Source organism: Poeciliopsis prolifica, unplaced genomic scaffold, assembly GCF_027474105.1.
Source record: "Poeciliopsis prolifica strain line A6 unplaced genomic scaffold, Auburn_PproV2 SCAFFOLD003, whole genome shotgun sequence".
Taxonomy (NCBI): domain Eukaryota; kingdom Metazoa; phylum Chordata; class Actinopteri; order Cyprinodontiformes; family Poeciliidae; genus Poeciliopsis; species Poeciliopsis prolifica.
The window spans coordinates 10,231,617-10,248,190 of NW_026562378.1; the positions used below are offsets into that span (position 1 = coordinate 10,231,617).

The 16,574-nt window shown below is 39.5% G+C and overlaps 2 protein-coding genes across 4 annotated transcripts; both read left to right on the forward strand.

Moving 5' to 3' along the window:
• Nucleotides 1–462: 462 nt before the first annotated feature.
• Nucleotides 463–5,545, forward strand: fmoda (fibromodulin a). Of its 2 annotated transcripts, none has more exons than XM_055027448.1 (6): nucleotides 463–534; nucleotides 1,756–2,152; nucleotides 3,405–3,527; nucleotides 3,638–3,778; nucleotides 4,634–4,901; nucleotides 4,983–5,545. In XM_055027448.1, exons 2-6 carry the CDS (start codon nucleotides 1,787–1,789, stop codon nucleotides 5,132–5,134), a joined length of 1,050 nt encoding a protein of 349 aa, XP_054883423.1. In that variant the 5' UTR covers nucleotides 463–534; nucleotides 1,756–1,786; the 3' UTR covers nucleotides 5,135–5,545. The 2 variants fall into 2 exon arrangements, with proteins under 2 accessions (XP_054883423.1, XP_054883425.1); XM_055027450.1 differs by having other exon boundaries at nucleotides 5,035–5,545.
• Nucleotides 5,546–6,082: 537 nt separating this feature from the next.
• Nucleotides 6,083–13,092, forward strand: slc6a14 (solute carrier family 6 member 14). Of its 2 annotated transcripts, XM_055027447.1 has the most exons (16): nucleotides 6,083–6,175; nucleotides 7,458–7,603; nucleotides 7,708–7,839; nucleotides 8,376–8,537; nucleotides 8,676–8,778; nucleotides 8,889–9,021; nucleotides 9,720–9,860; nucleotides 9,968–10,103; nucleotides 10,186–10,278; nucleotides 10,361–10,486; nucleotides 10,555–10,673; nucleotides 10,753–10,852; nucleotides 10,962–11,071; nucleotides 11,337–11,504; nucleotides 11,588–11,767; nucleotides 12,011–13,091. In XM_055027447.1, exons 1-15 carry the CDS (start codon nucleotides 6,156–6,158, stop codon nucleotides 11,732–11,734), a joined length of 1,836 nt encoding a protein of 611 aa, XP_054883422.1. In that variant the 5' UTR covers nucleotides 6,083–6,155; the 3' UTR covers nucleotides 11,735–11,767; nucleotides 12,011–13,091. The 2 variants fall into 2 exon arrangements, with proteins under 2 accessions (XP_054883422.1, XP_054883421.1); XM_055027446.1 differs by having other exon boundaries at nucleotides 11,588–13,092.
• Nucleotides 13,093–16,574: the final 3,482 nt, after the last annotated feature.

Below are 16,574 nucleotides of genomic sequence, written 5' to 3' on the forward strand. Positions count from 1 at the left end.
CATATTCAGCATGTGCTTTGTATTATTTTTATTGTCTTCACATGTTTAGTTAATATATTGCACACTTACATTTTTCCATGCAATGTTTGTAATAATTGTGACACTAATCTTTTTGTTGACCCTCCAAAAGTTTGGTTAGATAAAAAGGATATTGGGTTAAATGATCGATGTGTGGTTTTGTCCAGCTTTTTATTTCAGAAAACCAAAAAATATGATCCAGTGACACAAGGTCCCACTAAATGTTTGCAAGCAGTGGGATTCAGCTGACAAAAAGGAGGGGAATGTGAGGGGAACACAGATGGGAACAATCCTTCACACCCTCTGCTTCTCTCTAAATTGAGAGAAGCGGGGTGCAGGCAATTGGATAAAGGGGAGTAAGTGACCAGCAGATGGAGAACAGTCAGAGGCCTGGAATGAGGGCAGGGAGGGGAGAAAGCTTTTCTTTTTTTTTCAGATAAAGTGTTTCTCAGGGGCCCCTCCACTCCGGAGCACACAGAGAAAGCAGAGGCAAGGAGGACCAGTCTCCCTGATCAGGTGAGGACTGTGTGTCTGTGGCTTTAAGGAAAAGAATGAAGGTAATGATGGTAGAGTTGTGTTTTGTGTTTCTGCTTCACTACAGAACAGTGAAAAATGTTTATACCTAAAATGTATTTAAACTTTTAGATCTTGGTTGGTTTTGATCAGCAGGTTCTCTAGGCTCACTGGAGGTCTTGAACGCTTCTAATTTGGGCTTTTGCGCCATTGTGATGTAATTTTGTTTTCAACTTTTCTGCTGGGATGTTCAATCACGACCCACAGATCCTTCAGGCAGATAAAGTCAAGAGATAAAACACTGTTGTGCTACAATATTACAGACAACCAAGCAACAACGTTTAATTGGATTTTTCTCACATTTTCTTACTAAACGTGTTGCAGTTTATTTTACTGAGTCTGCAAATAACACCAATGGTAACGGTTTGCACCAACCAGATGATTGATAAAGCGCTGGTTTTCACCTGCAGTAATCAACTGAGAGATGAGACGTCTCTTAAATCCTGTCTTGTCATTTTGGTTTTATTTTATTCTGTTTCTTTAAGAAATGACTTTCTGTCTCAGTTCACCTGAATTAGATTTTTCTTTTGTCCTCCACTTTCACTTTTCTCTTTGTATCTGTATCAAAATTTTCAGCAGAGTTAGAAGAATTTGATGCACATTAAGGATGTGGTCTTTCAAACACTTAGAGGCAGAATCATTTGTCTTTATCTGGTTTACCAAACTGGCTGAAGATGTTTATTAAGTATGTCGATTTATGCATATTTTTATATGTGTGGGGGGGGGGGGGGTGTACATGTAGTTTGATCTGTTCTTTGTGTTTTCTGCTTTTTGACACTGAGCGTTCTTGTTCCACAGGATACTGATCTCAGAGACTTTTGTGCTTGGTTAATCAAAGTACTTTTTAAAAAGATTTATGAAATAAATGTAGAAAACACACACAGTCTAACATAAACACATTTAAACAGTTAGCAGCTTAAGGTGTACTAGATAATATTTGTAAAATGTGACCATGTGAATATGAAAATAGTTTAGATGAAGGGACAAAAGAACAAGCTGCATTTAAAAGATTTGATTTTAACCAACTTTCAAGTCAAGCTTTGTACAAAATGCATACAAAAACCTATATAACTTTCATAAAATATAACCTGGAACTTTTACTCTACCAATTAGTGCAGCATACAGGAACTTACTCTGAATATTTTCTCTCTATTTCTGTCTCAGCCATCTGTGAAGGCTTTTGTGCTTTGTGAAAATGCGTCTGGAGACTGTAATCCTCCTGTCTGCCCTGCTTCCACTCTGTCTCTCTCATGGATGGGACCCTCTGGCCTGGCTGTTTCACCGTCACAGCCAAGCACAACAGGTTGGCTTCCTGCGGGCAGATGCAGTGGGATGGGCGTGTCCTGATGAGTGCGACTGCCCACCAACATTCCCCATAGCCATGTACTGTGATGGTCGGGGCCTGACTGCTATTCCATCCATTCCCTCCCACATCAAGTACCTGTACCTCCAAAACAACGCCATCTCAGCCGTGCCTGACTCGGCTCTGGTCAACGCAACCAATCTGGTGTGGCTCATGTTGCATCACAATCAATTGACTTCTGATGCTATTGGAAAGGAGGTAACGTAATGCGATCGCAAAACTATACCCAGATGTGTGCCTGTGCGAGGCTAAATGCAATGATGCCAGTCTGAGAGGCAGACAGATGGCCCGCAGATGTCTGTCAGCCTGTCGTTTGACTTTTGATCTTGTCTATGTCAGAGAAGTTAAGTGATTTTTCATCCTTTCAAATCTTGAACCAATCTGTTCTCTCAAAGGAAGAGAATGGATTGACCAAAATACATTCTGATTGGATTTTAGTATTTTAACAAATAAATATGTGAAAAAGTGTTCTGTGCATTATAATTCATTCCCTTTTTCTCTGACATACTGTAGTGATATTAATGAAAAGACAAAAAAAAAAGGTCCAGAGTGAAATTCAACTGAGAATCTGAAATCTTCATCACATACAGGGAAGTTATATACTTGGCAACACTGTCAGGAAACCTATTAGATGCTGCAAATGACAATTTCAGAGGTTCACCTTCCAGCTGAACCGTAGCCCTAAACATGCAGCCAGAACTTCAAAGAAATGGTTTAGATCTTGACCCAGTCGAGGTCAACAACTAATTCCTATTGATTATACACACCAAGACCACAGGAGATTATGTTCAGGCACTTTCTCTTCTGAGGGACTAAGGTTGATTTATTTTGCAATGATGAATATGCAAACATATCAATAGATGAGTAAAGCTAATGGAATCACACCCCAAAGCACTTGGACCTTTAGATTCACTTGAGAGTTGAATATGAATGAATGTCACGCATTTCTGATTTATAATTGTAAAACATACATCTCAGTCCATATGCATCACATAGAAACGTAATAAAATTAAACAATGAGGTCGCAATGACGCAAAATGTGCCAAATTAAAGGGGTGTTTTGTAAGACACTTTATTTAGTTTCTATTTTGCAACAGCCAATTGAACAGTAAAACAAAAATTCAAAATATTAATTTTGTACTAAATGACTAATTAGATGCTCAACAGCTACCAAAGATGTAAAATTATCACTTGTTGTTTGAAGATACACTTTTCCCCCACTGCAAAGAAAAAACTAAATTGCATCTGGCTCCTGAAGTGGCCTCTGCTGGCAGAACGTCAGATTGGAAAGACCGAGTTCTCCTCTCCCTTATAAGATGAGCAGTGACTTCTTGACTAAACCAAATAGCCCTTTAACAACATAACAAATACAAAGAACATGTGAAGGAAATAGCAACTAGAGCTGTTAATTTTACTTGCCATTATTGAAAAACATGCCTTTTCATTTAAGGTATTTTTAAAGCTGGTAGGATTGGAGCGTTTGTTTCTACACCACAATAACTTGACCAGCATTCCACCAAACCTTCCTCGCTCGCTGAGGGACTTAAGGATTGACCACAACAGGATTGAAAAGGTATTGTTTCAGTTTACCTATATTCCTAAACATTTTGTTGTTCACTTTTGCGTGCTTTGGTTGGATATCATGACAAACAAACTGGCTTTGAAAATCCCACCCTTGTCCAGGTAATCCCAACAGACCTTGAAGGAATGGATAACCTCACAATCCTGCATCTTCATGACAATGCTATTACGGACATGACTTCATCACTGAGGGCTCTGAAATCCCTCACACTACTTGACATCAGCAACAACAAGCTAATAAAGGTATTTAAACAGCTAAATGTTTGATTAAAAATAAATAACATGTTTTTTTTGGGGGGGGGGGTTCAAGCATGAATATGAACAAAAAAGATCAAGTGTGGGGTTCTGCAGGATATGATGTCTGGACCTATTTTATTCAGTATCTACATGCTCCCCCTTGCTCAATTTCCATCAGAGTGCTAGAATATCTCCTAGCATTTCTATTCTGATAACATATAACTTCATATGTCTGCGGTGAAAGACATAAGAAGTTACACAGTTTGTACGTGGAAGAATCAGAGAGAGAACCGTTTTTCATTCATTTTAAGGTAGAAGACAGAAATTGCTTTTCATTGTTTCAGATTAATTAATAAATAAAGCAAAGGGGGCAGTTAAATCAGACACCCCAGAGGACCAATAACAGAAAATAACATAAACTGCCAAGACAAACCAAGCTCAGAACAAAACATCTCTCACTTCCATTTCCTGTTTCAAAATAAAAGTTATCTCTGCTAGTTTGAATAATTAATTTCAATTAATTCAAAATAGAATTAGCTATCTAAGCTAAATTTCTAACTTTTATGATGTTTATGAATTTGTAATTAAATGAAATATTTGTTAGAATTTGTTAACCTAAACAACAATCAGCACACTAATCTTAAAGCTGACCAAAAGAGCGGCTTTCCACACATCCACATTCTCCTGGTTTAGGATTTTTTCTAATTTACACTTTTATTATTTTTACTTGGCATATGTTACTATTCACGTTAGTCTGTAACAAACATTTTTCACTGTTTTTCATTTTCTCCTACAAAGAATTTTGAATTTTCTTGTGCCTGAATGACGTCCTGCAAATAAACCTTTTCTTTTCTGCTTCAGATCCCAGATGCTCTTCCTGAACATTTGCACCAGTTCTACATGGAGTTTAACTCCATTGACTCTCTGCCCGAGGGTTTCCTGGGGGGATTAGCTCAGCTGCAGTACATAAGGATGTCTCACAACCTGCTGAAAGACAAAGGCATCCCATCCAACACCTTCAATGTAACCGGACTGGTGGAGCTGGACCTGAGCTTCAACAAACTGGAGAGAATCCCGACTGTCAGCACCACACTGCAGCATCTCTACCTGCAAGCCAATCAGATCAAAGGTAAATGGCCTTTCTGGCATATTGTGAGGAAATTGCCTCACTCACAGGAATATTTTATAAGTCACTGTCCTGTCATTGCAGAGTTCTCCCTGGGAAGTTTCTGCTCCGTTGTGGACGTAACAAATTTCTCCAGACTGCAGACGCTGCGACTGGATGGGAACGAGATCGGTCAGGAGGACATCCCGTCAGAGTCTGCTCTCTGTCTGCGTTGGGCTTCCAGCATCCAGATCTAACAATGTGCATTAGACCACTGTTCAAGAATTGCCAAGCCCAAAACAGTGAAGGCCCAGTGACATATTGTGATGTCATCACACACACAGCTGTGATTGTTGTTCAAATGTGAAATTTAAAAGATGTTTCTTCAGTATTATTCTGCATCAAAGGTCGGAAAACATTGCTATACTTTAGTTGAGAACAGTCAATTGATCATGATTACATGTTATACTCAAAATCAGTTTAGGAGCTTTAATATAATGTGTATCATATGACATGTCTGTGACGATGATCCTTTCTTGTTGTGAGGATCTTTTATAGCCTTTTATTCGACTTTAATTTCAGTTTTTCTTTATGCGTCTTCTCATATAGTTCTGTTTTACTTTGTTTTCCTGTTTTCTCTGATACATAATATAAAGTCCTGCTCAAAATCTCAAGACTGCAAAAACATAAGCATTCAAATGTCATGCTCGTTGATCATATACAGGATTTAAGTAAAGTGTTAAACACTAAAAGAAGAAAAAGGGAGAAAAAAACTGATGTAGTGGGAAAAATGCAGGTATTATGACTGAAGTTCACTAGTATTAATACTTGGAAATCCTAAAACAGAGTTTAGTGTCAAAAAATGACACTTAACTCTGTTAACTTTAAAACTTGTTGATCACTTTTAGACATGCTTGATGCCAGTGATGCCGTTATGGCTGGTGGTGATATTATATTATATAAGTCAATGTTTTCATTATAAATCTGTCCTACTGTATATTCAGCAAGATTACAAACGTTATACACCTGTACACACACACACACACACACACACACACATATATATATATATATATATATATATATATATATATATATATATATATATATATATATATATATATATATATATATATATATATATATATATATAGGGCCTCCTGTCACTTTAAATCAAACTACGTTGTCTCTGGCCACGCCCCCAACTCAACTTTCACATTCGCACTTGAGGATGGCTGTCACTCGACGCGCTATTTTATAACCATACATTTTGAAGTGATGCAAGTAATTGCTGGAGGGTAAGTCAATAACACTTTCCTTTCCCACCACCCATTATGCTTTGCGTGCAGCGGCAAAATCAGCTGATCAACGGCGCTGGAGCTCCGCCTGGTTGGGTAAGGGGCTGGGGGTTGCTAGGGAACGGCACAGTGCCGTTGATTTTAAGTGACAACAGCAGACAACACAGATAGTTTTCTGACCCCCGATTCAGCTTTTGTTATGCTGATAAACTGTCTAAATAAGTTACGTGTGGTTCAATCTTTATTTTTTATTTTGCCATTTCTTTAGTTCCGCATTATTTTTGCCTAATACCACCTCAGAGCCCCCTCCCCCCACCAGCCCCCTTCCCTCTAACGGTGCCAGCAGTTGTTTCAGGCCTTCATTTTTATGTCACTTAAGCCCCTCATTTGGGACATAAACCATCTCACTCAGGCACACAACCGACATGGGAGTTGGAAGAGTGATGATGGCCTCCAAATTAATATGTTTATTCACAATGCTGACACAGAGCGGATTGGGTCTCCTTCGCTCTGACTATTGGCGAAGGGATGCTGCAGGATGAACAAGGACCTGCAGGATGAACAAGGACCTGCAGTGCTTGGGAAACGGGATCTCTGGCTGTTTACTCAGGACGATGCTGGTTGTTCTTAACAAGGTTCAAGTGGTTTTTGAACTGGCTTTTTAGACACCAAAAATAACTTATTGCCAAAAGCAGCGGTTTCTCTTTTTATTATTATTTTTAATAGTCTGGACTGTGACAATAACAATAACAGCTATTTATTCTGTCTTTATTAGGTGACTGTATGGATCCGACTGTATGGCACAGCAATCATAACCCCACAAACATAAACACTGCGCTTGAAAAACTTTCACATGTACATTTCTTTAGGACACCAGTCACATAAAGAAGTGTAATTTATGTCAATAATCTGCACATAGTAATTGCATTTAATCATATTTTCAAATTTATTGATTCTTATTAATACTCATTGACAGAAGAAAATATTAAAACTCAATTCTGACACCGACAGTTTTGGGGGGTTTAATCATATTTAATTGGAATTTATGATCGCAACAATAAATCAAAATCTGTGTCATGATAAGTAATTTATAACGATACATGGTAAAGAATACAATAAATACCGAAAAATAAGCCTTGGAGAGGCCGGAAAATTGAGACCCAGCTGGAACTATAAAACGTGAATTTTTCACAGGCTCCCTTTGTCAAATTTCACTTGTCATGTGCAATTATACATCATAATCTAGCATTTGAGTTCAGCCCTTTTTACTCTGATGTGTCAGATTACGATCCCGTGAAGGCGGGAGGAAAAAGTTTACCCGTGAAAACTGGTCGAGCAAGCGTGACTATGTCCTCTCCATGATCGGCTGTGCTGTTGGCCTGGGAAATATCTGGAGGTTTCCTTACCTGACCTACAAGAATGGAGGGGGTACATCAGTATTCTCACATCTATTATCCAATCCATCGGGGCTCCTTTTCAGTCTTGTTATTAACTGTGCTGTCACTTTTTTATTCTGTGCCGTTGTCATATAGGGGCCTTTCTCATCCCATACTTCACAATGCTTCTGGTGACTGGTATTCCCCTTTTCTTCCTTGAAAGTTCCTTCGGTCAGTTCTGCAGCCAGGGTCCTATCAATATTTGGAGAGCAGCGCCGCTCATGCAGGGTGAGATTAGAAGAAAAGCATCTATCGTTCATTTCAGGGAGATGAAAGGTAAATGTGGTTCATGCTCAACGCTGTATCCACAAATGAATGCTGTCTCATATCTGAAGAGAACAGCTGTTTGTGAACAGCTCTAGTAGCAACGATTAACGTCAGCCCAGCTCTGATTGCACGCTAGCTTCTTTAAGACTTTGATCAGGCAAATTCTCCTTAAATTCTCTTAAATTTCACTTGTTACAGGAGCACTGTAACAAGTGAAATTTAAGTAAAATATAGATATTTTATCAGCCATTAGAAAAGTCATTCACTATTCAATCATTTGTCTGTGAAAACAAGTTAATTATGCATGTAAATACCGATATGTAATGAAACACTTTGAGAGGCTGCACAGCTGTTAGTGCTTCAGCCAGGTAGCAATAAGGTCCTGGGTTTGAATCCTTGCTTTTGAAATACACTGTTCACTGATAAGACTAATGAAAGGTTAATGTTTTAAGGGGCTTTCGTCATTTCATAGTTTATATTCTCGCCTCTCTTTCCAGGTGTTGGCATAGGGATGGTGATGGTGACTCTCTTAATAACTATTTACTACAACGTCATCATGGGCTACAGCCTGTACTACATGTTTGCCTCCATGCAGAACCCTCTTCCATGGGCCAGCTGCCCAAACACCACTGCCACTACCTGCAGTGAAACGCCTATAGGTGCTTATTTAAAATGTCATAGTTGCATCTGCGGTTTGGAAGGAGTTGCCGTTTCTCTGAGGTTTCAAACCCTTCAGGAACATTATAAGATGTCAAAACACGTTTGATCCATTCACTAACTGTTTATGTCTTTTTTAGTATATTGTAATAACAGTGGTATTTTGACTGGAGTGAACCAGACTTGTAATCTGTCCAACAAAATCAAGATTGATATCCAGAGCCCGAGCGAGTACTACTGGGAGTAAGAGCTACACATTTCTAATGAGCATACTAAAATTGACCCTACTACTACAACAATGTAGACTTGAACATATGCTAGCATGCTAAAGTTGCCTCTCTTGTCATGTTTAGCCATGTGGCTCTGCAGAGATCCAGTGGCCTGGAGGAAACAGGACCAGTAGTTTGGCACCTTGCTCTTTGCCTGATGTTGAGCACCCTCCTTGCATGTGCATCTCTGATCAAAGGCATCAAGTCATCAGGAAAAGTATGTCCTCATAGCTACAGCATATGGATAAGCTCCTCCATAATTTGAAGTGGAAAATCAAACATGCTGCCATATTTGACTAAAGAACTCTTGCACAATGCAGAATGCAGTTCTCTGAAGATGTTTATGTTCACTCAAGGGAGCAAATTTCATGTTAATTAAATTTTTTTTATGATTAATTTGAACTTCTTTTTGTCTCTTTGTAACTTTAATGATTTTCAAAGATGTGTGAATGTATTTATTAATGCAATTAAATTAAATCAATACTTTATTAATTCCAGAAGAAAAATAAATGTTGCAACTGGTGTTATACAGTTACATTCAAAAATTCAAAAGCTAATGACTGTGGGCAGGTAAGATCTCTCGTAGCCATCTGTAGCGCAGTGAAGCTGAAGAAGCTTCTGACTGAAGACACTAACTTTAATCCAACTTTGATCACTGTAGAACATAAAAACTAAATGCAGAAAGACTGCAGACTAGGTTTAGAACCCGCCACCTACTTGCTGCAAGGCACAAATACTAAGCACGACTTTCAAGATTTCTAGTTAATTCTGAGCGACATACCTTCAGTTTATTTTATTCTTTCTGTTGTTTCTCTGTTGTCCAACGTCTTGACTCAAGCATGTGTGAAATCATTTCATGTGCATTTTGAGATTATATTTAGCCTCTGATTTCAAACTCATCTTCTTTCTCTGAAGGTTGTGTATTTCACGGCCACGTTTCCTTATGTGGTGATCCTTATCTTGCTGATCAGAGGTGTGACACTAGAGGGAGCTAGGGATGGGATTGAGTTCTACATTGGCTCCAAGTCCAATTTGACAAAGCTGTCTGAAGCCCAGGTAGGTGTCCAATCATCCATTATCTGTCTCAGCATGTAACACTAGCTTATACTTTTCACCTGCATTGTTTGTGTGTGTGCGTGGGCGTGTGTGTGTGTGTGTTGTAGGTGTGGAAAGATGCTGCAACCCAGATCTTCTTTTCCCTCTCTATTGGCTTGGGAGGACTCATGGCCCTCTCTTCCTATAACAACTTCCACAACAATGTGCTCACAGACACATTAGTTGTGTCTATTACTAATGCTGGTAGGAGCCCAGATTGCTGCACTATTTGGTAAAGAACTTTTTAAATGGCTTTGATTTGTGACGTGTTTTCTTGTCTTTAAAGCAACTAGTATCTTTGCTGGCTTTGCAATCTTCTCCATAATGGGTCATATGGCTCACATCTATAAATTGCCAGTTACAGAAGTGGTAAAAGAAGGTCAGACATTGAAAGTATTTGGCGAAACCTGAGTTCTGCTGTATGAAACTGTCAGCATTGATATTATTGTGTTATTCTGCAGGATTTGGCTTGACATTCATCGCCTATCCAGGAGCTCTCACGAAGCTTCCCATTTCACCACTGTGGTCCGTGTTGTTCTTCTTCATGATTCTGACTGTCGGTCTGGACTCTCTGTTTGCAGAAATAGGTGAGACCTTCAACTCAGACTCAACTTGTTGGATCTTCATTTTCTAAAGCCTCTCCTTTTGTCCATAGAGGTGTTAATAACCTCCGTCCAGGACGCTTATCCCCAAATCTTTAAACCCAAGAGAGCCTTACTGACAACGGTAACATGTGCAATCCTCTTCCTTCTGGGCCTGCCGTGTGTCACAAGAGTAAGTTTGTCTCACTGCAGATTTTTGTTGTCTATTTTAAAACCTGGCAATGCATTGTATCTTTTCCTTTAAATTAAAGGCTGGAATCTACTGGGTGACCATCATCGACTCGTTTATCGCCAGCTGGGTTGTGCTATTTTTGGTTTTCTTAGAGGTTGTTAGTGTTTCCTACATATACGGTAAACGTGACCTCCAAAGATCTGTGCACACATTTATGAAAGCGAGAGACTCCCTCAAACCCCAGTCTGGGTGTGTTTTTGTTTTTGTTTTGTTTCTTACATTCAGCAGGAGTGAACCGTTTCATAGAAGACATCGAAATGATGATTGGACAAAAGTCTCCACGTTTCTGGCTCTGGTGGAAGACATGTTGGCTCTTTGTCACCCCTTTCATCTTACTGGTAAAAAAAAAAAAAAAAAAGAACATATGCATTGTTTCTGATTCTTCTATTTATTGTGTTTAGGAGCAACAATGTGTAAAAGAACAGTTTAAATGGCAAAATAATGAAAAACCTAGACTTAGACTTACTTTTGTGCACCTAATATTTGAATGTAAATTTTTCACAGCTACTATGATTTTGATCAACATTTGTCTGAAGGTGCAGATAAAGATACAGAAGATCCCAGCATTTTATATCTCTAAAGTCATACTTCCTTGTTGTTTAGGTTATCTTGGTATGGTCTCTATTTACATTTTCCCCCCCCACATATGGAGACATACGCTTCCCGTCCTGGGGGTTGTCTCTGGGATGGTGCATGCTTGCTTTCGTCCTGCTGTGGCTCCCTGTTGCTGCCGTCTATCATCTGACAAAAGCTAAAGGGACCCTCGTCAACGTAAGTAAGCCGGTTGTAATTTGAAGTCTTATGTGTACTATTTTTCTGCATTTTCATAATTTCAAATATGTTGATCTCTGCAGCGACTGATGTCAGTGTGTGCCCCATCTGAGGACTGGGGTCCCTACCTGGAAATTAATCGAGAAGGGCGCTACCCAAAACGTCAAACTGTCAACATAAAAAACGATTCCAACGATTCCGACGAGGAGACCTCCGGCCTCTGGCTTTAATGTGTCTGCTGATCTGTTTGTCGGTTACTCTGAGTACGTGTGGCATCTTTCGCAATCTATAGAAATGTTTTTAAATAGATCAAAAAATTGTTTAGCATGTTTACTTTTACTTACATGCATTGTGGGACCAAACAGTGTTTGGTCCCACAATGCATGTAAGTTTAGATTACACAAACACTGTGTTTGTAATCTAAACTTAAACTTGTAGCATTGTAAAAAAGAAAAAAATCTGATCATTTTGATTGTATGTTTTGTTTATTTTATTTAACCTAACAGGGTGATGATTTGCCATTGTCTCGTTGTGATGATCTTGATCAGCAACATTGTATTGTCATGTACATGAAGCCTAAATAACAACCGAAGTTTTGCAGAAAAAAAAGGCAGGTAAATCAACACCATTTTTACTGTTAGTGGGCATGAGGAATTATACACTACTTTGTCCCAGCGTCTCAAAAAAAAGAAAAATTCCTGTAAAAATTTGTGGATAATATGCAAAAATGTGGAAAAGAGTTCATTTTTAGGACTGAGGCTTAAATCCATTTACAGCAACTTAGGTGACCCTGTGTGGTCACCTAATGAGGGTTATCAAGGACCTTCTAAGGAGGGTCACCTAAGTCGCTGTATACAATTTGGGTTTATTATTCCACCTAGCTCTGCAGAGGAGAGAAAGAAGGGGTTGATATGTGCTTTTTCTTTTTTCATAACCTCTTCTGAGCAGTCAGATAACCATTATCCTGAGAGCTGCAGGGTCGTTTTTAAGGCCTTTGTATCTGCCACCTAATTACCTGAGTGAGAATTCACTGCTGGCTGCTCTACACACAAACACACACACTCTGACCTGCGAGGTTTCCTCAATAACGACAGCATCATCCTTCCCAGGTTAAACACAAGTTTAGCTGTATCAGATATGAGACAATTTTACTATATGATCCAATGTCACCTTCTGTTTGTATGCATAATTCTTTGTTTTTTATGTATTATATTTTATGTATTACACTAAAACGTATGCTATCTAGAAACTTGTTTACATGTGATTGACTGTGCATGTTATTATTTTAAAATTTCAATCAATCTACAATTTTTGTAAATTAATGTTTCATTTTATTCTGTATTTGTACCACTAATGTTTAAGATGTCAATGAAAAGCCAACACCAGATGTCTTTATCACACTCAGATATAAAACAATTCCCTGTGTTTGTGCCACGTTTTATGTTTTGTTTCCCAGAAAGCTTTAATGTGTCTCAGTGAGCTTTAGGATCCTGTCCACTAAGGTCTGAATCAGGTGTGGACTTGAGCGATTGCATCATGATTGGCCTGTGAAGAAAAGGGAAATACAAGGTTGATGTTCATGTTTGACATTGAAAGTCACACTATGGCTGCAATATAAATGAAACTCTACATGTGAGATTGTATGATAGACATTAAAACGTTTTTATTTCTTTTTTTTTTATCTTATGCATATTAATAATACTTTAAATACAAACATCTTATTTGTCTGGCTTAATTATCAAAATGCTCCAAAGTCCACAGAAATTAGAGGGCACATAAAAAGAAATACACCCATGGAGAGCAAAAAGTAGTTTCCTGCTGTATTCGTCGCCATCACAAAAACATCTTTTAGTAAAACTGCATTGCCACTAAGAGTTCAAATTTTAGCTCACTTACGGCTTCCTAACTCAAACACGTAGCATTTATTGATTGTTTTGAACTGCTGCACAACCAGTGCACAGTGGATCTTTAAGGACTTTGTTTTCATATGGATGCAATGTTTTGCTAAATGCTGATAAGGAATTTTATTCAGGCACAGAAGAAACACCTTGAGGCTCGTGCCCCGGTATTAGGGTGATGGCAAGAAGACCTTGGTAGCAAGCAAAAATCCTACAGGTCGGGTTTGATCATTTATACAGCAAATAATTCTTTATTATACAATTAGGCAATACTAGAAGATTTTATTTCTTCAAAATGTACTTTCACAAAATATATCATCTGTTGAGGAGTGCTATGAAGACAAACCATTTTCTGTGTTTTTATGGCTGCATCACCACATCTGACCACCAGATAGAGCTAAAAAGTCACGTGGAGTCCAATTATATTTTATATAAGATGCTCCTTAACAACATATTTCCATTAATCCCAAAAGATTTTATATTAACTCTGTGAAATGGTCAGATTATCTGTGTGAGTTGCATGCAGAACAGCTCTACTTTATATAAAAGAAAGAAAAAGAAATTAATCTTGTTTTTTTTTTTTTTTTTTTTTTTTTTGTCTTTTGTTCCCAAAATGAAATTACAGTGAACTTACTGAACCTCAAGCCAGATTCTTCGTCTTTCTTTCTCTCCATGTGTATGGAAGCAGAAGGCAGTGAGATATAGACCCTGTTTGAAATGTAAAGTAAATCCGATCGATCAATTTTGTGGTTTTGAAGTTTCTCAAAATGTAGAAAAAGCCACTAAAATCACAGCAGTGTATTTAGCACTTGCGGCCCCGGTAATTGTGTTTATTATTATTATTATTATTATTATTATTATTATTATTATTATTATTATTTTGTTAGTTTTTTGTTTTTTTCTGAAGGAAACAGAAATGCGCAGAAGCGAATTGTTGCTTTTTCATTTGAAAGTGGATGTTGTGGGTGGAAAAAAAAAAAACAAGCCGTGGTTCGGTTCTGTGTTCCGTCTCTGTCCCTCTCCTCTCCTCCACCTTCATCCGCCTCCTCTCCCTCCACCTTCCCTCCTCTCCTCCACCTTCCCTCCTTTCCCTCCACCTTCCCTCCTCTCCTTCACCTTCCCTCCTCTCCTCCACCTTCCCTCCTCTCCTCCACCTTCCCTCCTCTCCTCCACCTTCCCTCCTCTCCCTCCACCTTCCCTCCTCTCCCTCCACCTTCCCTCCTCCCTCCACCTTCCCCCCTCTCCCTCCACCTTCCCTCCTCTCCCTCCACCTTCCCCCCTCTCCCTCCACCTTCCCTCCTCTCCCTCCACCTTCCCTCCTCTCCCTCCACCTTCCCTCCTCTCCTCCACCTTCCCACTCACCCAGATAAGTCGGGCTACTCAACAGCCTGTTGCTATTAGATACCGCTGAGCTTGTCACCATGGCAGCAAATGCTCCATCATCCACCCCCCCCTCCTTTTCATTTTACTGATGCACACTCTCACGTACACAGACTCCCCCGTCCACGCATGCCGTTATAGGTGGCTGCGACGTGGTGGGAGGGGGGCTGTCCTTGAGTTGTTCAGTCTTCTCAGGTCCGGCGTGGAGGTGGAGGGGGGGGTGGAGAGGGCGGGGGGTGTGCACAGGAGGGGAGACATGTCTGACACACATCAACACGTGTCCCTCGCGGACACTGAGACATGTGCAAGCCGGTCCTCTAAACTACTCTATAGTGAGATAACGCTGGTTGTGCATGCATGGGAAATTGAAAAAAACAAAACAAACAAATAAGCAAATAAATCTAAATAAAACCCACTCGTGGTTTCAGCACTGCGACAACAGAACGCAACAGTTGCTCATAATCTGCGAGTATACGGGACTCAGGTCGCTGAACGTCACTTGTTGTGCTGACATGAAGAGATTGAAACGACAGACGTGACTTGAATGCTCACGTACTGTGCAGATGTCCCAGGAAGCTGACGTCACGTGCAAAGAAAACACACAGAGAGGGAGAAAAGGTGAGACGGAGGGAAGGAGGAGGAGAAGGAATAGAGGGAGAGATGGAGGGAGGGATGGAGAGATGGGGGGACAGTCAAAGCTGATTCTCTTTCGCCAGTGGAGGCAACAAACCCCCCCCCCGTGTTGCCATGGCGACCCCTCTCTTCAGCGAGCTCCCACTTATCCTTGCTGCCTTTCAGTCAGCAGGGCATGTGGGTGTGTGTGCTTTTGTGTGTTGGCTCTTGAATGAATCAGGCAAATGAAAGGGACAGCATTCAGAGAGCCAAGTTTGCAGTTTCTTCAATTTAAGTTATCTAACCTCTTTCTTTTTGTTCCATTGATGAGAAACTTAAGAAGCTTGTTTGGTTTTGCCTCATCATTGTTACAAGGCGTTTTGAAGCAGATCAGATTTCTGTTCATGTAAAAAAATATATATATTCGAGGCAAAGACAGAACATACATTCTGTTCAAGCAGAGTACTTAAAAAAAATGAATTAGGCTGAAAACCCAAATAAAAGCTGTTTTTCCTATACGTGCAAATGTACTGGGAACACTTTGTGCAATACGATGAATCAAAACATGAAGAAAAATATATAAAATTTGCCAACACACAAAAGAACGTAGAAAAAAACTTAATATGCTGTTTACAAGCTAACATTTGCTGCTCAAAATCTAGAATTTGCAAAGATATATAGTGCATTTTATTCTATTGAGAATGTTTTTCTTCAATTGAACTTTTCTCTACTTACTCCTCGCTCTGCAGTTGCTTTCTGTTTGTGACCTAATTTCTTGCATAGAAAGATTTCTTGCTTTTTTTTTTTTTTAACTGTTTTCTTTGAGCAACAGCTAAAAGAAAATACTGTGTGCCTGTGATTGCCGCACAGCTTTGCTGCTTGCTTGAGCAATTTCCCCGCTCAGGGACCAATAAGAGTTATTCTGTTCTATTCCAAGTGAAAAAAATGTTGAAGCTTTAGAATCAGTGAACCAGCAGCGTAAGTGGATGGACACAAAAGACCTTAAAACAGCTGAGACACAGCAGCAGATGACCACACCTGGCGCTGCTACTGTCAGCTAAAACAGGCCCGCAGATCACAACTGCCTCTAGCTTGTGCTAACCAGTTAGCAGATAAAAGGTTAGCGATATTGTACGTGAACGTACTTGTCTCTAGTTTTGGTGTGAACTGAAGTAGAAAA

What these genes read in the sequence shown, in the direction of transcription:
- fmoda (XM_055027448.1), top strand. Translation starts at nt 1,787, where the DNA reads ATGCGTCTGGAGACTGTAATCCTCCTGTCTGCCCTGCTTCCACTCTGT. An exon ending in ACCACAACAGGATTGAAAAG is followed by an intron (nt 3,528 to 3,637) that starts GTATTGTTTCAG and finishes ACCCTTGTCCAG; the next exon opens with GTAATCCCAACAGACCTTGA. An exon ending in GCAAGCCAATCAGATCAAAG is followed by an intron (nt 4,902 to 4,982) that starts GTAAATGGCCTT and finishes CTGTCATTGCAG; the next exon opens with AGTTCTCCCTGGGAAGTTTC.
- slc6a14 (XM_055027446.1), top strand. Translation starts at nt 6,156, where the DNA reads ATGCAAGTAATTGCTGGAGG. An exon ending in GACCTACAAGAATGGAGGGG is followed by an intron (nt 7,604 to 7,707) that starts GTACATCAGTAT and finishes GTTGTCATATAG; the next exon opens with GGGCCTTTCTCATCCCATAC. An exon ending in CTCTCTGTTTGCAGAAATAG is followed by an intron (nt 10,487 to 10,554) that starts GTGAGACCTTCA and finishes TTTTGTCCATAG; the next exon opens with AGGTGTTAATAACCTCCGTC.